This window comes from Magallana gigas, chromosome 2 (assembly GCF_963853765.1).
Source record: "Magallana gigas chromosome 2, xbMagGiga1.1, whole genome shotgun sequence".
Taxonomy (NCBI): Eukaryota; Metazoa; Mollusca; class Bivalvia; order Ostreida; family Ostreidae; genus Magallana; species Magallana gigas.
In genome coordinates this window covers 9534265-9547810 of record NC_088854.1, presented here as the reverse complement: position 1 = coordinate 9547810, position 13546 = coordinate 9534265, and the positions used below count along the sequence as shown (strand labels likewise).

Below are 13546 nucleotides of genomic sequence, written 5' to 3'. Positions count from 1 at the left end.
TTAAAATTATAGTTAGAACCTGTAACACGTTGCTTTTTAACATACTAATTAATAAGCGCATCGTGAAAAATAATATTAACAGAGCAGTCGAAATTAATCTTGTTGTTTAGAGAGCAAGAGTGCATTTGCAAAGGTTTCAGTTTACTTTGCATTGTACATGTATTTTTTTTTTAGAGGTTTTGAGTTTAGCCTCAAAGAGAACAGGAATTACATTTTTGCAACTAGACAGTCTGGGAGGTTGAACAAAAATCATACCCTATATACAGTATATTGAATTAAAAAACCCCCACAAAATCCGTTTCCAAAATTGGCTGTAATTTCTATATATGATGGACCCCTGCGTTTTCATATAAAATTAATAAAACAAGATAAATTTTGTGACTTTATAAAAAGCTGTAAGGTATCAGTTTAATTGTTTGGTGAGTCATTTACAATAAATTATTGTGAAAAGTACAGCCTTTGCATGGATTAATGGCGCATATTATTTATTATCACTAAGAACGGGTTCAATATTTGTCCTGGAGTGTAGTTGAAAGTTGTTCTTTTTTAACTTAAAGTAAGCACTTCAATTTTTATCCTTGCTTAACAGATCCGTCTCCCCCTACCTCCCAAGTCTTCGTTGCCTTAAAATCTGGTGCTGGTTCAGGCCGGATACCTGAATATATCTTAATTAATAGAGAGCTCTTTATTTAAATATTTTAAAAAATCTCCCTCTTACAAGTAACATTCTCTCTTCGTTTGTCTCTACAAAATACGTAGAATTTTTTTTTTACACAACAAAATTACATATGTTGTCTAATTAATTTTCTATTCTTTGGATTTTTTTTGTCAATGACGATTTAAACGTAATGAAAAAAGAGAAAAGAAAAAGAGAATTAAAGAATTATATCAGCCTGGGTGAATAAAAAAAAGAGCTAGTGCACACAATTTTCTAGGGTAATTACATTCTTCAACAATACACGGAACGAAGTTGTTTAAACCAATGATACAGGCTCAAAATAAATATACTTGCTTGCTTTTGATGGTTTGGTTTAAGGTTGTTTGGGATATTTATCAATATCAATGTGGATTAAACTACATTATAACATGTAATTAGAATACTTTCTCCGTTTAAAAATTTTCAAATTTTACAATATTTCACCAAAAAATACGTTTTAAAAACTAAAATTGATTTTTTTTTTTTCGCCACTCACAACATTGAGGTGACTCATATACCACCTTAAACTCATTTTATTGTAATATGATTACAATGGGATTTGGCACAAGTTCAGAGTAACTTAATTTTGCATTTTATCAGAGTAACTTATTTTTGCAGTTCACCATTGCGCAATATACCAATATAATACTTCAGATAAAAAAAATCTGTAGGTTTCTATAGTTTTATAATATCAAAATTATTCTTAACTTCAAGCTCTGGGAAAACACAAAGAGTTTACACTGTTTAAAATACAACTTTTCACTAATATTATTTATTTGTCCAGAAATAAAATAGATCGTCAGTGTTTGAAAAGCAAAAATTAATTATTTTAAGAAAAAATAAACAACGGGATAAATAATAATTATTAGAATTTTAATACATCAAACGCTGATCTAAAAAGCCATAGATCTACGTGCTTCAAATTTGTATTGTTGCAGGTAAATGCATATATTTTTAAAGTAAGTTATCAGTATTTGAATTATCTATCTTTTACAAAGTACTTTTCTCCTCAACTTGATAAGACACAACACCTTAAATTGCCTTTGTACTACCTGTTGCATGATTTCAATAATCTACGATAGCAGTCTCTGACTTTTACAATCAAAATTTTACCATGCCTGACAATGGGTATTTGAAATGAGCTATACTATGCATATTTTGTATAAGCAGAATAGCCATGTTATTTATACTATTGAAACCTTTATAAATACATGATATAATACAACTCGAAAATTCATTCACATTGAAAAATCCCGCGTTATTTATTTGGCGGGTAAAATTGTGCCTCTATTTCCTGTACAGATAAAAATAAATGACATCAATATCTTGGTGCCCTCGTGATTTGTTAAGTAGACATTAAAGATGAACCTGAAAAATCAATGTGTATCATACCCGAATTAAAACATTCTGCTCTCACCCAGTCTCAGTACCAGAGGGTGGGCATTTCTTGTTTATATCTAATAATAGAACAAAAAGCGCCTCCTATAACGTTATATGTGAAATCAACATGGCGCGTTTACGTTTTCCAGGCCGTCCTGGATGTAGATTTGATCGCCTGGGTGTGCGCTATGGAGCAGATGAGGCCAGAAATGCCAACGATCCTTTGACATTATTTGTAGCAAACATTCATCGTGGATTGCGTGCGTTTAGAGAACTTGTTGGTGATTCGGACGAGGTAATTCCCAACTTTTTTACTGCGTCCTCTCAAGATGGCCGCCATCGATCGTTTCTTCGATGATGTCCTTTATTTTTCTAATCTAAACACACGTAAATAAACTTAATCCCCATTGATAGACCGATTCTGAAAATTTTAAGTCTTTGTTTTATCTAGAAAAACAAATAAAATGGTGTAAGACGGCATAGATCTGCTTCAAATAGTAGCGAATCACAGGGACCCTATATCTGTATGAAACGTTTCCTGTATATTTCATCACAAATCAGCACCGTGTTATGTCAGCTATCTATAGTGTTTCGCGAGTCCATTTTAGTTTAATAGAACATTATTTTATTATTTTCATTACAATGTACTGTAAAACAATAGAAGACTCAATATTAACCATATTTTTGAAATGAATTTAAACAAAATATCTACTGTTGACTTAAAAATGCATTTTTGTAAGAATTGATATACAGTCAAATCACTTACACAAAAAAAACCATACAAGCATAATACTGAATTTATTTTCATTGTAAAATACACCATCTAATAAAAAGACAGTGCTGTGTGCTTGGACACATTTGCATATAAATTGAATAAAGTTTCTGGTTTTTGCATAATGCAAATAACTCCCTTCAAAGAATTATTCAAATCTTTCTCTGAGACCAGTGAAAAATTTTGTACTTAATATATTTACAGGATGATGAATTTGAAGGATTTACAAAAGAGGATGTTCGTCAAGCAGAAAAAAAATTACAAAAGGTGTTGGCGGAAGAAGCAAAAAGTGATATTACCTCCCCAGGTATGACAAAAGCTTTCAACCAACTCAGTATAAATAAAGCAAGTTCCATGAATTTTTATATAAGATTTGAACATTCATCAGAGTAGAAGGTGGGTGGGTTGGGGGCAGGATAAGATTCTAATGACAAGCAATATGAACAGGACTGCATTTGATATAATGTTTTTAAAAAAAATACTTATTAGACCTAATTTACATGAGGAATTGTTTTTTATTTAGTTTCACCAAAGTCTGGTACAAGACTATCCAGAACTAGAGAAAGTTTGGAGAACCTTCCATCCGCCGAATGCACACGGAATAGGAAGTCAACACTTGTCCGAAAGTCATACAAGGAGATGATTAATGAAGGTAAGAGTAATACTTTTTGACCCAATTTTTCTCACAGGAGAGTTTACAACAACAACTAGATAGCAATAGATACACCAATACCATGATTGCTCATCTATAAATCTGATTTTAGTGAGGAAAAAATTCAATTAATGTTAGAATTTTTGATTGATGAAAATTTCAGTAAAAGGTATTCCATCTTACACTTTCATAAGTACATATATTTTAATACAGAGATTATTTTTAAAAATAATTTACAGGATAAATGAGTTATTAGTGATGATAGGGTTGGAAGTTTAGTGGACAAACCATGTCTATAGAAGGAAATAAAAGTTAATTGCAGAATATTTTGAAGGGATGTTAATTGCACATGTAATGAATACATAAAAACTTTGTTCAATCAAGTAACACCCTGTACTTTGACTATTTGAAAATCTATTTTTATTTAAATCAATTTTTCAGGTCTTGCCACACCATCAAAATCTTATGTAATCAAAAAAGCAAAGGAGTCAGGATCTGCAAGAGGTGAAGTACAAAAAGAAATGAAAAAGTCACGGAAAGACAGTAAATCAACTGAGACATTGAAACAGAAAGCATATAAAAAGTTTACAATACGATTAGATGTGCGTGGTAAGGTGGGGAAAATTGTTCACAACAGGGGAAGGCCTTCAAAATTCAAAAACTTTGATACAGATGATATGGAACAGTCTTTAGAAGTTGATGAAAATGAGGACCATTGTGATTCAGAGAAAGGAAAAAAGAAAGTAAAAGAGAAGGATAAATTCTCAGCAGTAGGGAAGGCGAAGCAATTATTACAGAGAGCAAAGACCTGTAAAAAAGACAAGGTGTCCCCAGAACAGACAACGAAGCGGAAGATCTCCGCTAAAAAACAGTTTGTGTTGCCGGTTCAAAGTTCACGGTCATCTCGTGTAATCATCCCAAACAAGAGATTTATAGAGGAGGACAGTGAAAACACGGCCAAGGCTTTTGCAAAGCGTCTTGCCGTAAAGGTACCTGAAGAATCAAAAACATTGGCACCTGAATCAAAATTGCCAACTGAGATGGGATTATTTGCAAATGCATCAACCAAATTGCAGATTGAAACAGAGAAACTGCCATCTTTGCCAATGTCTAGCTTGTCACCATCAGGAATTGTTAAACCAAAGTTTGAAGCTTTAACAGGTAAGTTTTCTTTTTTACTCAGTTAAATAGTTGTTTGTATTCAGTACTAATGTTTCCATTATTGTTATCTTCTAAAAAAAATAGTTATTTGACTTTTTCCTAACATTTGACCTTCTTTCTTCTTGCATGCTACTAAATGTTGTGGATGAAAATATTTTTGTACATGTTTTATAAAGGAATCGGGGGATTCCAGTCGCCTTTGTACGATCAGCCGCTGATCGTGGAAGGGAAGCGAGCCAGAAAGCCAAGCTTGAAGGTTCGAATGAAAATGTCTGATAGTTCATTTAAAAAGTTCAAGGAGAGGTCATTAGAGAAGAAATTAGAAGCGCGTAAAATTATTGAACAGGAAAAAGTGAAACTAAACGAACAGGACTACTTACAAGAGGGAAGAAAGTTGTTTTTATCACCTTCCAAACTCAGTGTGTCCTTAACATCCAAATTACCTTCTTTGCCTATAATGGCACCACCTAAATTTGGAGTGGCACCATTTACATGTACAGCACTTTCTGAACGAGAAAGATTGGAGAAATTAGAGCGAGAGGCACTGGTGAAACGTATGAGGGGGCACAACATCTTGCGCAAAGCTAAATTTCAGCTAAACAGAGCAGCATTAAATAGATCTAAAGCTGATTTAGCAAGGACATTGAAAAAGGAGTTAAAAATGGAGGCCAGATTACAGAAAATACAAGAAAGTCAGAAAAATAAATCGGCCCCCTCTGCTTCAGGGGTTAGGTTGGAGCAGGCCATTGGGGGTATGTTATGGGTGAAATGTAAAATGGAGCATGATATTTAGTGGAATGAATTTAATTCACTGGCATCATATTTGAAATGTTTTTCATGAGTAAACTGAAACTGTTCACAAACTTGCAGATGATGGTTCTGATGGCAAACACTATATCTGTCGTATATGTGAAAGGGGGATGAACGCCCCTCGTCGAAGAAGTGGTATCCTGACCTGTGAAAGCTGTCGAAAATTTTTCCAGTCTCACTCCGAGAGAGTCTCCAATGGGAAAGCTGTTCCCTGTCCTACTGGTATGGTATAAACATGGATAACGTTAAATGTTTAAAAACATTTTTTTTATAGATGAGTTCAACAGATTTTTATTACAGGTTTTTTCCACTTGTAACAAAAAATCATATTGTCACAAGAAGCATAATGGAAATTCATAATTAATTTTTATGTTAATGTTATGAGTTTGAGTCATTTACTGGTGTAAATCACTAGACAATTCCTATGTTCTTTTTCAAACATCTTTTCATAACTTACTGATGTTACTGAGGTTTTTTCCACTTGTAACAAAAAATCATATTGTCACAAGAAGCATAATGGAAATTCATAATTTATTTTTATGTTAATGTTATGAGTTTGAGTCATTTACTGGTGTAAATCACTAGACAATTCCTATGTTCTTTTTCAAACATCTTTTCATAACTTACTGATGTTGCCTTGAAAATTTCAGGATCCTGTACAGTTCATTATAAAGACAGACCAATATGCCAAGACTGCCGCTACAATAAATGTCTAAAACTATTTAACTTGGAAGAGAGAAGAACCTCACTGGATCCAAACTCTCAGTCCACTGATTTTTCAAAGGAGATAAATGTGACCAGTAAGAGCATTTCTAAGAGTATATTTACTTGATTTTGGATTAAGAATTTAAAGATGAAAATTTGGCTTTCATTCGTATTTGCATGTACGTAAGATTCTTTGTATTTCAGTTCCACAGATCACGTTATCTTCTGCCTCCCCTGGTACTAGTGGATTAATGAATTCCCCCCTGGGATCTCTGAAGTCTCCCAGTATGCTGTCTCCCATGGCCACCACCTCTCCTCCTGCCACCACAACGACAAGTTCTCCAGAAACGGATGATTCACCCAAGTCTGATGGGAGGGGACCAAGAATCAAACATGTGTGTCGTAAAGCAGCTGTAGTATTGGGGAAACCCGTGGCCAAGTTTCCAAAGTCTCCAGAAATTACTCTCAGTGCATTACCAAGTGGAGAGAAGGTCAAGTTATGGAAAAAGGATCAGCTGGAAAAGAAAGGTAGAAACAGAATAAGTGTCATGCTAATATTAAATACCATTCCTTTTTAATTTTCAGACTATGCATTTGGAATACGTTGGCTTAAAGTGGCCACAATGAAATACCCAAAATTGTACATTCAAGGAGATCATTTCGAGAATTTATTTCTTACACAGATTTATCAGATGATGAAATTCCTATGGAAGACATCATCCAACAATCAGAGGACAACATCCAGGCTATTAAGAAATCTCCGATTCGTTCCCCATTAAAAATTCCAAAAGGCCGTTACGGAAAACGGAAGATCCGCTGCAAGAAATGTGAGGGCTGTACCTCGGAAGATTGTGGTGTTTGCAATTATTGTCTGTATGTAAATTTTGGTCACCCTCTTCCATTGTTTATGGGCAGATGGGCACCTGGTTTTCTTTACAGAACTGCATTGGGTCTTTTAAGAACAATAAATCTGTTTTCCCTCTATTTAGTATGCTAGCATTGTAACTACAGTGAAAGCTCATTCGCTCTGTCTTATCTCAGTCTAGCTTTCCTAGCCTGTCCCTCGACTTGTAAACAATTTTCACCTGCTATCCATGTATTATTATAATGTATTTACAAGTTATTTATTGATCCTTCAAAGGCAAAATGCAGTTCTTTAGGATATTTACATTTGGAAGAATGATTTCAAGAGTATTATCAATACTTAACAGAAATAAATAGCGGTATAACACATGTTATAAACTTAATCTTTTATTCTAGAACAAATTACATATTGAATTATACTGGGAGATGGTGACATGCCCCAAAATAGTCATGAATTTATTTAAGAAATCACATGATGTATAGCAAACACACAATATTTCTACTGAACGTCCTGTTGCTTTAAGTGGAATTTTTTTTGTGTACTATTATTTGTTAATGATGACTGCTAATTATTTTTCTGTTTTCCCACAGTGATAAGCCAAAGTTTGGAGGGAGAGGAGTTATGAAGCAAGCGTGCATGTAAAAAAGCTTTTAGTAATTTCATTATTTTCCTCTATTTTTATTTATGCTGACATGAGATCTTTAGACTTATACTATCAATTTATCATGTTACATGTATTTATAGTCAATATATGAGGGCTAAATTGTGAACAGACAAAACTGTATAACATATGTTGAATTCCACAGCAATGATGATCATATAAACCTGGGATGCAAGAAGCGTATTACAAATTGGATAAGCTTTAGTTTCAATGATAAAAGGGTTTAGACTATTCTTTGTACATATACTAGTACTATTAAATAGAAAATCAATAAATGAATATACATCTATTAAAGAACATCAAGTAAATTGCATAAACAATTTGAATTTGAATCTGTTTTTAGACAGAGGCGGTGTAAATATCCTCGGTACAGCCGCTTGGCGCCTGGTTCTCTGATGAGAGCCAGGGACTCGGACAATCAGAGTGACGGGTCATCAATTAGTCCTTACAAGGACGGCTTCTCTTCCAGTCCCAGTCAACAAGGTTAGTACTTTAACTATGGGGTTTCGTTAATATTAGTACAATGTACTTAAATGTTGTCAGTACCTAAACACTGCGTTTATTAAATTTATGGGCATTAACCACACAGCGGTTTCATTTATTTTCACTGTCACCAATGTTCGGTGGATTTTCAAGCAATTAAATACACAGGATATGTAAATTTGTGTAATGATTTCACCCAAAACATTTTGGTGGGGTTTCTTACTAATCAAAAATTTGATTTTGTATAAATCAGAATGAAATGCTTCAATGTGCACTGTTCTCAGATGGTTTTATAAGCAATTAATGTGCACAAAACTTAAATTAAAAGTGATTATGCTCAACATAAATGTTTGCATAGGAAACAAAATTTATTGGAACAAATATCATTCATATGGTGTTATAAGAGTGTTGGAATGAATGGTGAGCAGTCAGGACTGAAGAATATTAGGTCATGTGTAATATCTGGAATAATTTGAAACTCAATGCTCAAATATTTTATTCCATGTTATGAAGAAAAGTGCTATGTCTTATGGCTTTTAATAGTTGAAATTTTTTTCTTCTGTTGAGGAAAAAATATCTGCCAAAAAAATTACTACATGTACCATGCAATACAGGCAAATGTTTTCAATATGTACCGGGTATGTTACAGCAATAAATTGCTTTTCATATTTTCAGTTATTTTCAATTCTTTTTAGGTTGAAAAAAATAAAAGTTAATATTCAAAAGCCTTTGAGGTATTAGAAACCAATAGCCAACAACTGCTTTCAATGACAAAGTAAACTATTAAAAATAGAATTATGTACTAAAAATCAAATTAACTTATGATGTGAATTTGTTTACCTTTGAGGTCTAATAATGCACAGACATATAGATGTTAAAACTTACAAATGCAGTTTAGCAGCAAAGCAGAGCAGAAATTGCAAAAAGTGCTCTTGGGTAGTTAATTCATATTATACCAGTAATTAACCTATGTGTTGATAATTTTTTTTTTAGAGAAAAAAAAAATCAATAAAATTTCATCAAGTCTGCAAACCTTTTTTAAAAATAGTTTATTTTCAGTGGATAAACACCAGGCGAAGTATATGTTGGAAATAAAATATACATGTACTAGAGTGTTTGATTGTTTTTCTTTAAAAAAAAAAAATGAAAATCAAGAGTTGCTTCCTCTTGTTGTTCTCCGGATCATTTGGGAGTTACCTCCCTCAATAATGGCAGCCTCCATAGATTTTGTGGAGGGAAATTTTAGCAACAAGAAACGATTATGTTTGGATTTATTGTTTGGACTAACACGACGTGTTTGGTTATTTTCTTTTATTCTTGCTGCGTTCTGTTGTAATTTTATGCCGTGACAGTGTGTGGTTTTAATGGAGAGCAGGCTAGTTAGGAGTTCGAGACGTGCACCCAAGCCTGGTAATGCACGCAGAGCTGTGCCTGCATATCAAGTTCTAAGACGTTTACAAAAATTAATGCAGCTAAATAAGGATAAATTAAAATTCTTAAATCCAATTTTAGGTTTTGGATGTTTCTAATATGGAATATCAACTCTTATTTTTGTACATGCAAATGTTAGACTTTTGCCAAGAATAGAGGAGTACAGTTTCATTAATGCGTTATACACTGTAGGTTTAGATTAAAAAGCCGTGATACAGTTTTTGCGTGTGCAATAACTTTTTTTCTGTAAGAGATTTACAATCCATAGTTGAAAATTTAGCTGTAATTTGATTAAATCTACTTTCACTTCCACATGGCAGATAAAGGATTTTTATAACACAAATGCAAATTTGACATTGCTCCAAAAGTGCAAATTCAAACACTAAGGCTGGATGACTTGGTTTTTTGATATGAAGTTTTTTAAAATTTTTAGCACGATACAGAGACAATCAAGATGATGCTTTGGAAACATCGAACAAGACGACAGCTCTTAGTGTCATTCAAAGAATGGCATTACAGGGAAATAGATTGAGCAATGCTGCCAAACTCAATAATGACAAATCACTGGCCTCCAAAAGACCATTCTCGGAAGTCCTTACCCCAGAGGATGTCAGTAGGAGGCTCTGGCAGGAATTTGGGCATGCTCCACAGTCTTCTTTTCCCAAATTCCAATCCTTTTCCAATGAAAGCATAAGGTTATCAAATTCTTCTCAACCAAAGAGAATGATAACAAACTTCAGGGTAAGAAAAATACACCTTTGATAATATTAAATTGTTTCAGTTTTTGTGTATTGTGATGTGAATTTGATATACAAAGAATAAACGTGAAAAAGGAAAAAACACCAAATAGATATTTTAGAATAAAGTAATTTTAAAGCACTTTGTATTTTGACTTGAGTATACGGCCCCTGGAATGTTCTACTTTGCCATTAAATTGATCAAACAATGAGCAAAAGAGATTGAGAAAAGTTTGTGACAATACACACAATTTACCTGGTTGTAAAAAACACTTAACTGTGAGAGAATGGAGCAAAAATATGGGTGCCATGAATGCATGATAAACAATTTATTTGCATACCTACCGCCAAAGGATGTTTCTCTTACAATGAACTTTTTCCATGACCACCAAACAAGTAGGGTAGGTGAGCGAAAAACAGAAAACTGTTCTGTGAGTCATCGCAGTAAGCATAGAGAGTGAATGCAGAATGGTAAAATAGAACGCTTCAGGGACTTTTACTGTTTGTAAAGTGCTGGAGTGGCAAGATGCCATTCGATGGTTATTATTACATGTTGATGCCCTCTGTTATAGGGGTATGACGGTAGATCCGACGCCATGGTGATGCACTCTGTGACCTCAGCCAGAGGTTGGTCAGCTCAGAGCGAGGGGCAGCACAGGATCAAGGCCGAATATAGGGTACTGTTGTCTAATCCACACAATAATGAAAAGAATTACTGATGTTCTTGTCGTACCCAATCTATGCACATTTTCCTCTCAATTAGATATTCAAAAATGCTTCCACTTTTTTTTTTAATCAGATTAACTCGTCTGTAATTTTGAATTTGCACATTTGAGTGAATTTTGTCTGTAAGTTTGCTAGAAAAGTAAAACAATTAAATATAACGGTAGTCAGATTTAGTTATGTTGAAGTTGATAAGACATAAACAATCTTGGATTTCCAAGTTTTCAGGATAAAGAGTTTTAAACACAGTTTAAAAGTTTTAGAGTTTTTAAACATACGAAAATCATGGTTTGGACTACAACACACTCAGACATATAAAATTGCAGTAATTAATTGATGCAGATTTGTTATAAACCTACCATTTTCAAATAAAAAAAATGATAAGTAAAATATTGGTCTTGAGTAAATGCAATTTGATGTAACTAATAATGTTGATTAACTGATTGTTGTTTTCTTTTTTGTGACAGGAAGTGTTTGAGCTGACCAAGGTCTGGTACTCTGGCGTCTCGCTCACTGTCTCAGGTCCCATGTGTGTCCGTGTCATCTGCTTTCTATGTGGCAGTGCAGGAAAACATGAAGTAAACACCTTTGTTGCACATATATTTTGAAAATGCGATTCAGCTATGACTATCTATTAATCTTTGGAAAAAAATTTGAGTTGGAAATATTAAAGCTGTATTAGGCATACTGATCTTGATTTACATATTTATCCTTCCATGTCTCTGAGTAGTTAATAATCTACTTACACAGCATACATTGATTACAGTGGAAGTCAAGATTATCTATCAAGACCAAGGTCAAATTTAATCAAATGAGCTGTGCAGGTTACCAGTATATATAGGCATAAAGAAATTTGAACCAAGCTAGAACCATGCATACGGTATATGATTTGATGAGGCATTTCTGTACCTATTCAGATGTTGTACTGCAATGTGTGTTGTGAACCTTTCCATGAGTTCTGTCTGGAGGAGGAGGAACGACCCCACGAGATTCACTCGGATAACTGGTGCTGTAAAAAGTGTCAGTCATGTCAAGTGTGTGGGCGCCAGAATAATGTAAGTCTAATCTTATTTGTAAATCATTTGATTTTAACCATTGATGACTTAGAGTTTTATGAGACCAGTAATTTTGAGAGAAATTTATATCTTACTAAGTTAGATCTTGGGATTTGTAACTTTTTTTTGGTGGGGGAGGTTGTGTTGCAGACTTGTTTGATAGTTTAAAACTTCTACAAAATGTTTACAGCTTCTACAGTGTGATAAATGTCAGAACACGTACCACCCTGAATGTTTAGGTCCAAACTACCCAACAAAACCGTCCAAGAAGAAAAATATATGGGTAAGATTCCAAGCTTGTTGCAGTGAATAGTCTCAAACCTAAAGCAAATGAAATGGTATCCAACATCTAAACTAATTGCAAATGTTCATATGCATAATGTATTTGAATGGATTCTTGAGAAATTATTATTGTGCTGTACTTTTGTTATTAATAAAAAATTTCTACAGATTAGTACAAAGTGTGTGAAGTGTAAGAGTTGTGGGGCCACCACACCTGATTAATTAAATGATTAAATTAAAGGATTCTAATTAATGCATTATGTATCTTTATCTACAGATATGTACAAAGTGTGTGAAGTGTAAGAGTTGTGGGGCCACCACACCTGGCTCTGGGTCGGCAGCCACCTGGATGTACGACTTCCAGCTCTGTTACGAGTGTGGACAACTGATGGACAAAGGTAATTGTTCACACTACCAGTACATTGATTGTGCCCGGTGTCATTGTCACATGATGATAGAACTTGATGCAACTACTTTCAGTCTAATATATTATGTGTAATTATTTATTTTGATCCCAATGTGTTTGACAATGTATGCAAAGGGATTATTAAGCATGTAAATATACATGTATGCTAATGTTCATGTTTGTCTCCATTCAATCATGCAACACTTTCCCTCTTGTATAACTGTTTATTGTGCATTTAGAATGTTTATTGAACAATCTTCTTGTTGCCCCTTGAGGGCCCTTAAATTTAATTGGTCAATAAATTGAAACGAATTCAATTATTAAAGTATCATACTGCTACAATAACATAACATGAATTGGTTGGAATGTGATGGTGGGAATTTACTAAGGAAATAGTGTAGATATAAATGAAACATCTGATTACTGATAGAAATAATTATCGTTGTAGGAAACTATTGCCCTATTTGTCACAAGTGTTACTCGGATGATGATTGGGACAGTAAGATGGTGCAGTGTGCGTCCTGTGAGAGCTGGGTGCATGCCAAGTGTGAAGAACTCACAGGCAAGTCTGATGTGTCTGGGCTGATTCTGTCACAGCTGAACTAAAATGTTTCATTATATATCATATTTTTTGTCGTTAAAAAAAATTTGAAAGGTAGGAGTTTGTCTTAAAAATTTGACTTGCTGACAAGTACACCTACTTGTATTTTTGAGTGTTCTTTGCAT

General features: G+C 33.8%; 1 protein-coding gene across 1 annotated transcript; it reads left to right on the top strand.

Annotated features, from left to right (window-relative positions):
• The first annotated feature begins 2168 nt into the window (after positions 1–2168).
• Positions 2169–13426, top strand: LOC136272899 (histone-lysine N-methyltransferase trithorax-like). Its single transcript, XM_066075961.1, has 18 exons — positions 2169–2372; positions 3054–3156; positions 3373–3501; positions 3943–4662; positions 4839–5414; positions 5533–5694; positions 6123–6272; positions 6382–6705; positions 6861–7050; positions 7633–7680; positions 8047–8186; positions 10051–10358; positions 10927–11031; positions 11545–11655; positions 11995–12132; positions 12323–12415; positions 12692–12812; positions 13269–13426. Exons 1-18 carry the CDS (start codon positions 2205–2207, stop codon positions 13424–13426), a joined length of 3744 nt encoding a protein of 1247 aa, XP_065932033.1. The 5' UTR covers positions 2169–2204.
• Positions 13427–13546: the final 120 nt, after the last annotated feature.

Bases quoted from the DNA above. Each gene is read 5' to 3' on its own strand.
- LOC136272899 (XM_066075961.1), top strand. From the start codon at position 2,205: ATGGCGCGTTTACGTTTTCCAGGCCGTCCTGGATGTAGATTTGATCGC. The intron at 7,681-8,046 runs GTAAAAAAGCTT...ATCTGTTTTTAG, and splicing joins GTTATGAAGCAAGCGTGCAT to ACAGAGGCGGTGTAAATATC. The intron at 10,359-10,926 runs GTAAGAAAAATA...CCTCTGTTATAG, and splicing joins GAATGATAACAAACTTCAGG to GGGTATGACGGTAGATCCGA.